The sequence below is a fragment of the Peromyscus maniculatus genome, chromosome 4 (genome assembly GCF_049852395.1).
Source record: "Peromyscus maniculatus bairdii isolate BWxNUB_F1_BW_parent chromosome 4, HU_Pman_BW_mat_3.1, whole genome shotgun sequence".
NCBI classification, from domain to species: domain Eukaryota; kingdom Metazoa; phylum Chordata; class Mammalia; order Rodentia; family Cricetidae; genus Peromyscus; species Peromyscus maniculatus.
This window is the reverse complement of record NC_134855.1, coordinates 82783428-82798334: the sequence shown is the minus strand read 5'-3', so window position 1 is coordinate 82798334 and position 14907 is coordinate 82783428. Positions and strand designations below refer to the sequence as shown.

The 14907-nt window shown below is 42.4% G+C and overlaps 1 protein-coding gene across 10 annotated transcripts in view; it reads right to left on the bottom strand.

The window, feature by feature from the left end:
- Positions 1–14907, bottom strand: part of Dcdc1 (doublecortin domain containing 1) — a 404056-nt gene that overhangs the window by 7590 nt on the left and 381559 nt on the right. For 9 of the 10 annotated variants that reach the window (XM_076570233.1, XM_042275867.2, XM_042275862.2 and 6 more), the window contains 2 exons: positions 10636–10772; positions 9265–9441 (listed from right to left, as the gene is read on the bottom strand). The exons of the other annotated variant lie outside the window; for it this stretch is intronic. In XM_076570233.1, the coding sequence (XP_076426348.1) occupies positions 9265–9441; positions 10636–10772 (314 nt within the window). The remainder of the gene's footprint in view (positions 1–9264; positions 9442–10635; positions 10773–14907) is intronic. 10 annotated transcript variants of the gene reach the window in all.

Sequence of the window (14907 nt, the reverse complement as noted above, 5' to 3'; positions counted from 1 at the left end):
TTAATAATAAAGTTATCAAGAAATTCCTGGTGATTATTACAGAAGTGAAACTGTAATAGAGCCATACAGTGGTGTGTGTGTGTGTGTGTGTGTGTGTGTGTGTGTGTGTGTGTGTGTGATTTTTCTAAATTTTCTGTAACAATGTTCACTACTTAACTTCTAAGGGTGTCAAACCAATACCAGAGGTGAGGTGGCTCAAACGGTAGAACATTTCTGCTGTTCTAGGGCATGCAGAGTGCACAAGGTACTGGCTAAACCAATTCCCAGAGGGTCTCTGTACCTGCCTTACAGATGGCCACCTTCTTGCTGTGTCTCCAAATGAGAGAGAAAGGAGAAGGAGGAGAAGAGGGAAAAGGAGGAAAGGGAGGGGAGGAGGGAAGTAAGGAGATAGTTTCTTCCTTCTTTGATCTCTGTGTGTGTGTGTGTGTGTAAGTCCACATAGAGGTCAACCTTGGATGCAATCTGTCACTTTCCACCTTGCTTTTTTTCTAACATAATTTTTTTTTTATCGATTCTTTGGGAATTTCCCATCATGCACCCCAATCCCACTCATTTCCTAGTCCTTCCATGTCTGCCATCCACCCTTGTAGCCTCCCTGAGGAAAAGAAAATAAAAGAAAAAAGAAAAAGAAAAACATTTAGATTCTGTGTCTTTCCCACCTCTCCATCACATATTCATTTGCTGTAGTGGCTTTGGAAGCTGCAGTGTGTCACACGGTATATCCTTCTGCCCAGATTTACTTGCAAATGTTCATTGCAATGAGTTGTTGGTCTGGTTCAGGGCCTCTGTCTTTTGGTATACCTCTGGGCTCTGGTATATCATCAGTACTGGACCCTTATCAAAACTTCTCTAGGATAGCCTGTTGTTGCTCTGAGTCATGAAGATCCTGGACTACGGTTCACATGCTCCAGCACGTCATAAATGGGGTAGGTGCTGGGGTGTGCCAACTCAAAGCCCTGGATATGGGCCTGGGTGGTAGATGAGTTGGTCAGTCCAGGCCTCCACAGGACTGCCCCTGTCAAGTGAGGGGCAAGTCTAGCCCTCCCATGCCTAGGCCATCAGGGCCAACTCTCCTGTACACATGGTGATGGGTGAGACCAGCTCTTCCTTGTGGTAGCCAGTGAGGGTAGGGAGGGGGCAATTCAGGAGTAGGCAGTTCTCCTGCTGATGCATCTGGTGAGGGAAAGGACCGGTTCTCCCATGCCCAGGCCACCATGACCAGCTCTCACGTGATGCCCAGTGGTAATACTGGCCACTGACATCAACACAGAACCCAGCTGCTGTAAGACCACAGACCCAGATAATGGCTCTCCACTGCAGCCCAAGCCGTATATCACCATGGCCCTGGACAGGCCATAGACATCAACATAGACCCCAGCTATGGTAGGACCATGGGTCCAGACATGGCCTTGGGCTCCAGCTGGGCCCTGGACATCACCATGGCCTCAGGTGGCAGCACAGGCCACTCAGATTACTATGACTGGGCAGAAGCACTCAGCTTGCTTTTTTAAGATGGAGCTCTCACTTTTACCTTGAACTCTCTGGTAGAGTTGCACTGGCTGACTAGCAAACCCAAGGATTTCCCTGTCTCTGCTTTGCCTACACAGAGATCATTGGTCTACACGCTTGTGCTGCAAGCATTTTATCAACGAAGGCATCTCTTAGCACTCTTTTCCTTTTCTTGTAAGGCTACTAATCCTGTGTAAACAGGGCTCTGTCCTCATAGTTTAGTTTATCTTCAATTGCCATCTAAAAGTTCTGTCTTCGAGTGTAGTCACATTGGGGTTTAGAGTTTCAACACTGAACATGGGGTAAGGAGTGGAATAAAATCTACTTCTTAATTGTCACTGTATTTATGTGTTTTCTACATCAACGAAAGGTAGAATAGCTGAATATCTACCCGGGCTGGGAACATCTGGGAAATACATACAAATTGGTATGTGGGAGAAACTTAGTTAATTTGAAAAGCTCCGGCAAAAAAAGGTGAAAAATTACCTTATCACTTAGATGTCACTATTCTGAAGAGCTCATGTTTTACATTTATAACTGGGATAATAAATACAACTTGATAAATGCATAATAAAGGCAAAACAGAAGTTAAGTATGTGCCCACTTGACTTGGTTTTCAGTGAGACAAAGACAATGAGTTTATAGAAATCTTTTAAAGATAAGTTAGAAAAAAAAATGTGTTCATTGCAATCACATTCCAAACTATCTAGTCAGGATATAGCCTTCAAGACGTTCTTAATTCTCAGTGTCTTACGCGTATTTAAGCCTGTTCATGTGCTTATTACACTGACTAGTATAAGTCAAACATTGGTCATTTTTATGGCAAAAACCCCACAGTAGAGGCCCAATATTCTATAAATAACCAGCCCCATCTCTGTGTGTTTACTTGGCTGTGGGGCTGGCGGGTGAGAGAGATTTGTTTTGACCATGGGCCAGGCAGGACCAGCAAAACTTCAGCTAATTGATCTAAAGAGAAAAGGCTTGTTTCTTACTCGGGATGCTTCTACTCATGTATTCATTCCTTAGCTGAGAACAAACATGGGGATTTTAAGATGCTGTGGTATCCAACATATCAAATGCTTCAGACTAGAGAAAAAGGTCCTGGGCAAACGTAGATCAGGAAAAGATGCTGGTACTGAAGAGAGCCACTGGCCCTGGAGAGAGAGAGCTGCCTGGTGCTTTGGTGACTGATGAACCAACTCCAGCTGGAGATGAATGTTACTCTAGCAGTGTTCAAAGAGTGTGTGGTTAAATCATCCACAATGGCCATGGTAGGGAGAGCAGTTGAGGGGGAGTCTGTGTTGGCCGAGACTCGAATGCCATCTGGGGTTTCCATTATACTAGAGGTCGTAGAGTGGAGCACTTTGTAATGTGCCTGTTTTGCATTCTTCCCGTAAAAGCCCAACATTTGACACTTCCGGTGTGTTTGCAATCATTGTTAGCTAGCTGCCCTGAGACATCCGAGCTTACTCTTCTGCTGTCCCTTCTCCACACAGTCTGTTCTCTAGAGGTATTCCTTACAACTAGACAGCGTGAGAGGACACATATCTAACAGATCACCAACACTTTCGTGCAGCCTCCTAAGTAAACGATACGTAGCATGGAAAAGGAAGAGGGTGGGATGAACTTCTAAAACAGCAAAGCAATCAATCTCTAAGAATGCTTGTACATACTGAGGCCACACTGATCTCCCCAAACAACTTTCTTGAATCCCCTTTTCTTGTCAGAGACTAACTATGGTCTGATCATTTAGGTCTGGGGTAACATTACAGACAATTCTGCCCCCACTCCAAACATTCAGGTTAAAGTCCCAATTCAACCATATTTGAAGATGAAGTCTCTAAAGAGATGCATGAGGTTAAACATGGATATGCAGTGGGTGCTTAACCGAACAGGGCTGGTTTCTTTGTAAGAAACAACAGAGCTCCTTTGCCCCTCTCCCCCCAAAGGAAAGGCTGTGAGAGAACACAGCTAGAAGGCGGCCCTCAGCAAGCAGTGGGGAAGGCATGGTGGTAGGAGCAGGAGGCTGCTAGTCACACTACAACCACACTCAGAAAAGCCTCAGTGAACAGGAAGTCAAGTCACCTATGAAGTCTCACTCTCAGAGATCTACTTCAGGAGGCTCTACCCCCAGAGGGTTCTACAACCTTCTCAAACAGTGCCACAGCTAGGGACCAGGTGTCTGAAGCTTCTATAACCTTATCAAACATTACCACCTGCTGGGGACCAGGTATCTAAAGGTTCTACAACCTTCTCAAAGAGTGTCATCTGCTAGGGACCAGGTATCTAAAGGTTCTACAACCTTCTCAAAGAGTGCCACCTGCTAGGGACCAGGTGTCCAAACACCCAAGCCTGAGAGGGAAGAACCATAACACATCCCAAGAAGACCAGTGCCTACCACTTTCACACAATCTCTCACAACAGTCATACCTCTCCCTATCCCTTGACATAAGTCCCATCTGCTTACAATAACACATCAGCTCAAACACTCATGCCTTTGCATGGCACCTCTCCTCATTAATACTTCCCCTACTTAAGTGTTGATGCATACCCCTTTCTCAAGTTCTGTCAGAGGTGGCAACAGATTCCTTTGTACTGTTGTCCCTTATCCCAGGTAGATGAAGTCTCCCTCACTTCATGGCCCCGCTGAACTTCTACTAACTTGACCTTCATCACATTTGTTAGTCCTTTTCCAAGAAGATTATCAGTTTCTTTATCATATAAGAACAATCTGCATTCATCATAAAAAAGAATACAGAATATACAAATGCACAAGAAAGAAAAATAAAAGTAACCCATGATGTGATCCAATCAAAAAATGGATACTGAGAGCTGTTAAGTCCTCCCATGCTTCTTTCAATTTGCCCATGTATATGTGTATAGAATCTAGTTCCACATACCTTATATTATGTTTATTTTACTTGGTGTACCTCAGCCATATTTGTTGTTTTTATTCTCTCTTAAAGTTGATTTTAATTGAGTCATGATATTCCATCCTATGTACTATAATTCACTTAACCAATTTCCCATTGATAAGCTTTAAAATTATTTCTTTTTTGTTTGTTTGTTTGGTTTTTTTTGTTTGTTTGTTTTTTGTTTTTCGAGACAGGGTTTCTCTGTGTAGCTTTGAGCCTTTCCTGGAACTCACTTTGTAGACCAGGCTGGCCTTCAACTCCCAGAGATCCGCCTACCTCTGCCTCCCAAGTGCTGGGATTAAAGGCGTGCACCACCATCGCCCGGCTTTAAATTTATTTCTAGTTCATCTCTATTGAAAATACTTCTGTGATTACTATCTCTAGCAAACAAACTTTGCATAAGTTCATGAAATCTTCTTGGGGTATGCTATGATTTGAGTGTGAAATGTCACCCCACAGTCTCATGGGCTTTAACACCTGTTCCTCAACTGGTGGCTGTAGTTAATGGAACCTTTAAGAAGCAAGGCCTTGCTGGCAGAAGCAGGGCAAGAGGGATGGGCCTTTGAAGGTCATGGTCATCCCTAATGGTGGTCTCTGCTTCCTTATCTGCTGAAATGTGAGAAACCACAGCTCCATGCTCCTGTCACCATGAACTCCATCACGGACTCCCTGCTATGATGGACTGAGCCATGAGCTAAAACAAACGCTTTCTCCCACAAGTGCATCTGTCCATTATTTTGTCGCCGTGACAAAAAGGCTGATGTGGATGCATTCAGAAGTGCATTTGTTTGTGAGATGTATAACTATGTACTTGTTCTCTAAAAAGTTCAATTTCCATCAACAGGAGAGTGCCTATTTCTCTGTACCCAGCTAAAGCCTGCATATATTTGCATACTCTTTATCAATTTGAGGAGACAGCCTAATGAAATAACAGATTAGAGACTACTTCTGTGAGAGCTGGTAAAAGAGAAATTAAGAATAAGAAAAAACCCCAGACTTTATGTAAAGAGAAGAACAGAGGCAAGCTGATTCTAAAATTCACAAAAGAAGAAGAGGGTCCTGGGAAAGAGCAAAGACAGTATGTACTCAAAGGAGCAAGCTGAACACAGCTGCCATGACACAGTTTCTTAGGCAGGAAGAGGACTCAGAAACTGTCTCCAAAAGGTAACCCAGATGAAACAGTCAGTCCTACACTCAGGAGAAGCTCACAGTCTTCATGAGCTTTAAATCTAGTGGCCTGGTGTGATCAACAGTGGAGAAAAGTCCAATTTTATCATACTGTATGACTCAGGTGACAGTGGCCTTTAGCTATTTTGAAACAGAAATGTATGGTTCAAATCTGGCTACCTTGTAGGCCTGAGAACAGGGGACATCCTCAGGCTGGGGAGACTTGCTTTCATCATACACAGCCCCTGGGTAGGGGAAGGCTCAGCAAGGCAGTTGCAGGGAGCAGGCCCTCAATGAGCTGAAGGATGCAGGTAGCAGGAGGCTGAGTCTGGATGGGCAGTGTGCAGAGAAAGATAGACCTTCCTACAGCGAGTGACCTGAGACAGATCTCAGCTAAGAATCACCCTGGTGTTACCCTGTTAATTGTTCTGAGCCAGCAGGTAGATCATGTTCTGGAGCCAACTCTCTGTCATTCTGTGCTGTAGAGCTCCAGAACTCTGAAGCCCCAGGGATATACTACTACAGGGGTATCATCCCTTCTGTAAGGTGACTGGTAATCAAGAGATCCTGAAAGTACAAAGGCACATCCTCTGCCTGTACCCACCCCAGTACTGAGGAACTAAATCACTCAATTGAAAAGTGTGTTAATGAACTGAATAGACCGTTATCAAAAGAAGAAATGCAAATGACCATCAAATACCATAAAATGTATTTTATATCCTTAGCCACCAGGGAAGTAAGAATGACTAACCACCAAGAAAATAAGTAACAGCAAGTGCTGGCGAAGATGGGAGTGGACAGGAACCTTTATAGTGACTGGTCAGAATATAAACCTGTGCAGCCACTACAAACATCAATATGGAGGGTCCTCACAAAACTGGAATGAGAACAAAATGACCCAGCTATACCAACCGTAGATATGTAGCCGAAGGACACTGAGTCAGCAGACCACAGAGGTACTTATGCCTCCATATTCATAAAAGCCAGGGAATGGAAACAGCCTAGGTATCCAATCACCAGTAGATGAATGGACAAAGAAAATGTAGTACCTGTACATAAAGGATTATTATGCAAACATAAAGAAAATTGAAATTATGACCTTTGCAGAATAACGGATATAACCAGAAATCATATTGAGCAAGTTTATAAGCCAGACTCGGGAAGGTAAATATTGCATGTTTACTCTTATACATGGAACCTAGTTTTTAAATTATATATGTGCATGCATATATGTATGTATCTATGTTTGTAGGTCATGAAACTAGAAAGGGGGTTAGGAGAGGGAAAGAATAGAATTTAAGGGACAGGTGATAGAGAGAACAAAGAATTACATGTGCAAGGAAAACAAATCAGAAGACTCACTGGGAAGAATGGGCACCGGGGGTAATGAGGTAGGAGGGTGATGGCGGGGGAGGTGGGGTGAAGAGGTGACCTGGTGAGGGAGAAGGATAGTGGAGGGGAGGCCAACCGAGAACAAGGTGTGACACATATACATGAAAACTCCCTGGAGGCCGGGTAGTGGTGGCACACATCTTTAATCTCAGCATTCATGAGGTGGAGGTGGATCTCTGTAAGTTTGAGGCTAGCCTGATCTAAAGAGCGAGTTCCAAAATAGCCAGGGTTATAGAGAGAAACCTTGTCTCATAAAACCAAAACCAAAACAAAACATAAAAAAAAAAAACCAAAACCAAAACCAAAAAAAAACAAAACAAAACCCAAAAACCTCCATGAAGAAGCCAACCCAATACTTTCTATACTAACTTAAAAAATTAATTTAAAGATAATAACAAAGAATATATAATTTATATAATTAAAGAAACCTGTCGAATACAGTCAATATTGCTAAGGATGTCATTCAAGCACATATACTTGTTTTTACATAATGGACTGCTTTGTTCTGTAATATAATAATCTACATTAAACAACCTGCCTATGAGTGTAATGAGTCTTTGTCATCTTGACATCATAATTTAATGAGCTCTGGTAGCTTGTGTTGTCTAGTATTGATGCTAACCTGTCAACTACACGGTGCTTCCAAAGTTTAGAAAATTCTACTCACAGATGTAAGTTAAAATGATACTTCACAGCTTCCAGCATAGTTGCTTCCATATATATAAAGTTCATGAGAATCATATGGTCATGGACCTGTAGTTAAGGAGTACCTTCCATATTCTACAGTGTGAGCCATACGAATCAAAAGGCCAGCTTCTGACTGATAGAACCACATGTAATCTTTGGAAGTTCCTTGTGAGTTTCGTTACACTGTCTGATAGCTATTTTCTTATTACCCGTGCTCCTTTCTACATCTATTGGTTAATCGCTGCATATTCTTTCACTATTTGATCGCCTTTAGCTGCCAAGGCTAAGGGCTCTCTCTGATGCAGCATCAACATTTGACTCTCGTTTCTGAAGAGACCACTGTGAAGAAGAATATTTTAGCTACACTTTGGCATCTCTCCTAGGAAGCCGACTTCGCTTTCTTTAAAGTAACCCTTCTCCTGTTTGCCTCCAGGTACACAAAGCATTTTCCCTTTATTGCTCATTGTGAATGTTGTACATTTTTACCTCATTTCTCAAGTGCAGCATGTTAGCTGTCAGCTTCTGAGACGTGGCTGCACTCATGGATCTATTGGTGAAGAGAGGCTTTGAGCCTGGAGCATCCTTGAAGGCCAGCTTAGCTGAGATGCCTCTGCTGTTCCAGAATGTCCATCAGCTTTGTGAACTTCCTTAGGCCTTTCTATTGCACCTTCTTATCTCCCCACCCCTGCCCCCAACATTATTCTGGGACTCTCTCTTTTCCCAGGAAAGTCTATGCAAACACCTCACAAAGGGAAACAGGGGAACCATTATTAGCATTTCCACTGCAGCAGGAAAGACTTTAGGAAAGCCCAGTAAAGAAACTTGCTTCAAGTTTCCACTTAAAGACTAAGACACAAAGGTCAAACTTTAGATTTATGTCCCTCAAATTACAAACAGTGGAGGAGCAGCTGCTTGTCTCCTCAAGGCAGTGCTTCATCTCTGGGAAGTGGAAATTCTGTCACCCCAGGATGGTGGGTAGTAAGACCAGGACAGGTTTTCTATAAGAACCACAGGTGCTTTTCTATAAAGCACATATCTAGTAATATTCATAACAGGGGCTTGAAATGACTCTTCTGTGAGCTAGATTTAAAACGAATGAGAAAAACCATCTTAAAGTATTATTAAAACTATTAAAAATAAACTGGGTCCCAATTAGCTCCAGCTGGCCTCAAATTCATCATTATAGCTAAAGATGACCTTCAGTTCCGCACCCTCCTGCCTCCACCTCTCAAGTGCTGGGATTAGAAGCTTGTGCCACTGTGCTCACTCAAGTGATTTTAAAGTATAGTCTTGGTCTGGAGTGTGTGCAATTGGCACTGTTCTCTGCTGGCCATGCATCATATTTGAAATCACACACACACACACACACACACACACACACACACACACACATCAGATAGCATTAGACATCTCATGTTCACACATGGGAACTCATTCAATAATCTGACCAGCCTTGTGACGGAAGTATTATTCCCACTGGACAAATGAGAAAATGAGGTTCAGAAAAGTTCGTTAACTTGCCTGAACTACCAATCTAAAGATGTCAAAGTTGGGGTCTGATTCCAGGCCTATTGGATATTCACATTAAATTTACCTCTGAAATAGTGCTGGCCCAGGCATAAGTGCCATCATCAGGTTGGCCTCCGTTCTGGTAAGCCCACACTCGTTTCACTCGGGGACCCTGGCATAGGCTGTGCTGCTGGGTTGCTTTACATTGAGTTGCAATCAGAGAGCATCTGGGCTGTAGTTCTTGGCCTTCAGAAAGTTGTGCCTGTCAAGGAAAGGCCAGAGAATGCTGCAGATGGAGAATGATTTGGTGTGTTCAAAGAGAATTCAGTGGAATCCAGAAATGCCATGTAATCACAATGTATACCAAAACGATTGTGGTATGCCCAGACCTCTTCTGCTGTAGACTTGGGTGAATTTCCCTTGCTTCCATGAAGCTACTGGGGTAAGAATACAGACAGATTCACTTTGACAAACCATTGACCTCATTTGCAATGTTGAGAAATAAAGGGCGATAGGTGTGTGATGTTTCTCCTACAGGAGCTGTCGCTACAACTAACAAGTGAGTTTTTGATTCAGAAACACACCTTCCTTTCCTTTGGGTAAGCGAGGCTTAGGGGACTGTGTGTAGCAAGTCCTAGCTCACTACGTTCTGAAAGGCAGCTGCCACCCTTCTGCTCTGCCAAGTCCTCGTCAGGCAGCTCCTTATCCTACCTCAAGTGTATCCTAGCTCAATGCTTGCTTATTTGCTCCCTGACTAGGGACTTAGCCTTCTTAGCTTGGCAAGGAGTCAAGTCTCTAGCAATGACAACTTCTTTGTTCCAGTCACCTTGATTTAGACGCACACTTAAAATTTGCATTGAACACACGCCACGAATTTGAGAAGCCTCCTTAAAATAGTGACAAATAGTTGGATGAAAAAATTCACAAAGCATGCAGCTTCCCATAGTCTCTATCCCTGAGCCTGTCTCAACAGCTGACCTTTCTCTTCTCAACTGTTTTATGTCTAGCAATCTTGAGTGATTAACCAATTGGCCGAAACCACTTTTTCATCTTCTTACTTCTGAATGTCTCCGTTGTGATCAGCATTGTGCTCCTTGCTCTTTTTACATATTGAGTAGTACCCTCAGGAATGATGAGTGATGAAGCCATAAGGTTCAACTTGACTACACTTGCTGTAATTACCTTTGTACATATCCACTGGGCCTTTTTCTCATCTTTGCTAAGGTCATAATTTCTGGTCTCCATTCAAACAAAACAGACGTTCGTGTGAGCTGGCTGTCTCCGGGATAGCTACTCTCCAAATGCCAACTCAATGCTTGGCATATGCTTATGGTGGTCATAACTGCCTGGTTGCTGTGAGCATATTAATAGCGTGATTTAAAAATTCAACATGATACTTTTAAATGTTGCTAAAAGGGGCAGAAGTCTTTAATGTTTGGGATCCCAAAGAACATACCTCTGTCTGCCTTATAAGTTCCATGAGCTTCATTTCCTCTTGCGTGGGCTCAGTCCAGCCTCCTTCGAGCACCACCGGCTGCAGAGGGCTCTGGGTGGGAACCATGGTGGCTGGCTGACGTGCTGCCACTCGCCGCCCTGGAAAGAGGTTCCCGAGAGATACTGTTTCTAGGATAGGCTTCTGAGTTTTAGGGGAATTGGTTTGACTTTCTAAATTACATAAATTATTCCACCCAGGAGCGGGAAATAGGCTAAAATACTAAAAATATCATAGAAGCCTAGATGACTAAGGTGATAATATGTAACAGTATTCAAGCGTAGGGCTTTAAATGGCCAGGACTGTACAGATGGAAAAGGAGGATAGCGTGCTGACTTCCACCTGGCCCCCGCACAGCATCTGCGATCTGGTTCAGCAGTAATTTAGTCAAATAGAATTCATGACCTTACTTAGTTCCCATCATTTCTTCCAGTCTCAGAACATATGTTTTGTTCTTTTCACTAATAGCAAGCCTTCCCTCACAATTAGCTTCACAGCCTGGGGATTAAGTATTTCTATAATAATATTAACAGAAGAGATGGGAGCCCCCCCCCCTTTTCTACCTAGTAACACCCCATGAGCACAATTTGCTTCTGACGCCTCTGCCGAGCCCTTTCTGCTGTGTAGAAGTTTAGAAGAGAAACTATTTACTGGAATACTGTGTTCTGAAGAACTGCAGGCATAATTTATTAAGTGTGGTGACTAAGGCGTATGCATCCCTTCTAGCAGACCACTTTGAATCTGTATAAAAGGGTTTCAGAGACACACTTATGTGCTATTGTTTGCTCTCTGAGTTGAAGGTGTGTCCAGCACAGAGTCTCCCACTGCTTTCTAAACTTCTGAAATAAAAAAGCCATGTTTTACAGTGTGTATTTTGCACTATATGTTTCAGTGAGTTCTTGCTTCAACTTTAGTAGGGAAGGAAAATGGTAAGAAAATGATTATACCTATCAACTGTAAATGGGCAGAACAGTTTATAGACAACAGGAACTAAGCTTCCATGAAGGATGATGCAGAAGGATGGCAAGTTTCAGGCCCGTCTGAGTAAATGCAAGGCAAGCCAGAGCAATCTTAGCAAGTCTCTGTCTCAAAAATTAAAAAAAAAAATTTAAAAAGCTAAATTAGAAAGGGTTGAGGCACAGCCTAATGCTGTCATGCTTACCTCACACACTCCAGACTTGGGGTTTGATTTTCAACATTTAAAAACAGGTTGAGAAAGGGGGCATTGGCAGAAGCTGCTGACCTGAGATTTGACAAAGGGTAATGAGGGGGGGCACACATGGGTAGATAGATGAGAGAGAGCTAAAAGTGAATTGACGTCTCAACTTTGTTGCTAAGATTCTGCTAATTTGAAGATTCTCAGATGATGGCTACAAACAAAACTCTAAAAATAATTCAGGATTTATAGAGAATAAAGACTGTGTGTCTTACACCTAAAATTTATGAGAAGATCTAACAATAAAAGTAAGTGATGGCAATGACTTCTCTGGGAAACAAGAACACACTATGCCTAGTAACATTTCATATGCTGCCTATGAATGTGGAAAAGCATAATCGGACCAGTCTGTAAGTTACAGTGACAGCCTCACGAGGTAACATGCTTTGGACCACAGCAGTCTTCTTTAAGACAAATTCATAAAAAAGGCAGTTTCCATCCAACTTTATTCACAGAGGGCAGATAACACTAATTTATGAAACATACATTTTATGGATAATACCCCCAACAAACACCATATTCAGAATGCACCATGGACATTCAAATTTTGTTCAGATAAACCGAGTTCAGCAACAGCTAACCATTTACACAGCTGAGAGCCAGAAGCTGAAAACTGGAACCAATCTACATGGCATTTATTTCTGTCACCTGGCTTCTAGAGGTCCTAAGCAAACAAATACATTAGCACTGTAATGTTCACGGGAATGCACAAAAGGTTTCAGTCAGAGGAAAGTTTTTCATAATATATCATAATTTACATATGTAAGATAGCATGAACTGAAGCCAAGAAAAGGGGTTATGTATTAATTATTTCATTTTCTTGTTATCATTTCTATATTCTGCTTTATTTTACTTGAGATTGGGGGACAGCAATGAGTCGGCTCTTGGGGACGCACCTCTTCCCTCCTCTTACTGTTTCATTCGAAGTAGGTAGAGCCTTACTGACAGCAAATGGCTTCTCCCGTGGGAAGTTGAGGAAAACAAGTGGAGGATTCTTGTTCTGCTTTCACTTTTCTCTTAGAAGCTAGGCAGTGAGTGCTTTGCTGCTCCTTCACACAGCCCTTTCCAGTTCTCCCCACTCTGCCCCCTTATTGGGAAACCTGCACTTTTCAGGATCTGCATCTGGGAAGGGACTTTGGTTAACACATCCACCTGGTTCATATGTAGCAAGGGTGAGGCTTTGGTCTGATTGTAATACTGGGTCTAATTAGTTTAAAAAAGCCAAGTAGGGAAATACATTTTCTTCTCAAGAACCCAGGCACCAATATTTATTATCTATTATGTGTTAACCATGTAATAACTATTTGACATTAACTACATAATCATAAAATTGTTACAAAATAATTATTATTTTTAATAGCATTGATCATGCTTACAAATGAAGAACAATTAGCTTAATAAAGTATTTTATACACAATATTAGCTGCAAAGACCAACAGCTGTAATAATTGGGAATAGTCAATTCAGCAAATGTTCACACCTCTTTCAGGCACCCCTCAAAATGTATAGAATTAAGCAGAGGTCCATGCCTACAGTCTCAGAATTTAGGAGCCTAAGCCAAAGGGATCATGATTTAGAGACTATCCTCCCTCCCTCCTTCCCTCCTTCCCTCCTTCCCTCCCTCCCTCCCTCTTTCTCCTCCCCCCTATGTGCTCACGCACACATGTGTGCATGTGTGTGTGTTTTGTTTGTGTAAAAAGGGGTGGGAGGAAAGAACATCTAATAGGAACGGCAGTTACCTGAGCTAAGACTTGATTACTATTTATTCTGATAATCCCTGTAGCTAGCATAGGGTTTTCATGAGAGTAAGATGTATAATTATGTGTTAAGTTATGTGTAACAGCAGAACACACACAGTTTTTAGGTGGAGACAAGAATTAGCATTGAATCTGAAAAGAAAATTCATCTGTGGATAACTCCATAATGGACATTCACTAACCAAATATAGACTGTTTCAGTGTTGGTGCTGTGCAGGATACCAAATTACATCTAAATGTCTTTTTGCAAATTATAGTAGAAGTTGAAGGCATAATGTGAAACCAGAATTCAGCAAAGGCAATTTTGCCAGATGCTGTTTTCAGTATGGTGCTTTCTACTGATTTAAGTCAATAAAGACATGAAGCTTAGAAAATTCCCTGAAGTGAATGGATTGAAATTCCATTCATTTTTTTCTTTCAACCATTCTACAACTAGTCAGGAACATATTAGAAGGGTGTAACATTTCTCATCTAAGGGGGATAGCCCCATGAACAAATAATTACCATTATATCTTGGGGGCCATGGGGATAGAGTTCAAGATGTGACAAACTGCTTTTACCCCAGGCTTAGAATGTGGTGGTGGTGGGGAACCCCTGGGAAAGAAGAATAAGTAATAAAAAAAGGGGAGAATCCAAGAGGTCAGAGGAATAAAACTTGATGTAGAGGGAATTACACTCTCTCAAGAGCCTAGAATTTTGAAAGCATATGATAAGCCTAGGGTGCTAAAGAAAATTCATGAGTTGGGTGAGCAGGGAAACAGAAGACCTTACAGACAGTGGGATCACGGAGGTCCATATGAAGAAGGCCCAGCCTTGTTTCTAAGGGTGCTAAGGACCCTCGGCAGCTCTTATATCTGGGCTACCTTAACCTTTGCATTTTTACAGGATTGTTTCAACTCTAGAGTCTCACCCTTGCTCACATTGCCTGAGAACTGAGTCGGCGGTCTACTGTTGACCCACCATAATCTTGGTTATCTTTGAGGATGGTATGTATAGCTGTAGGCTGCAATTTTTTTTAATCGGGGCTTATTGAAATTGATGGCTGCCAGAGTGGCCCCTCCCCTGACTTCATTGTAATCCCATCTGCATGCTAGAAGACACCCTTCTTGTGCCAGTACAGTTGATAGTTGCTATAGTGACAACCTGACAGACTCATAGAAGGGGAAAGAAGTGCTGTCTGAACTTTAGGAAAATCTTTGCTCATTCTCAGACGAGACAGGAACAGTTCCCATTAGCAGCTGTTCCCCCTCCCTCATACATCCT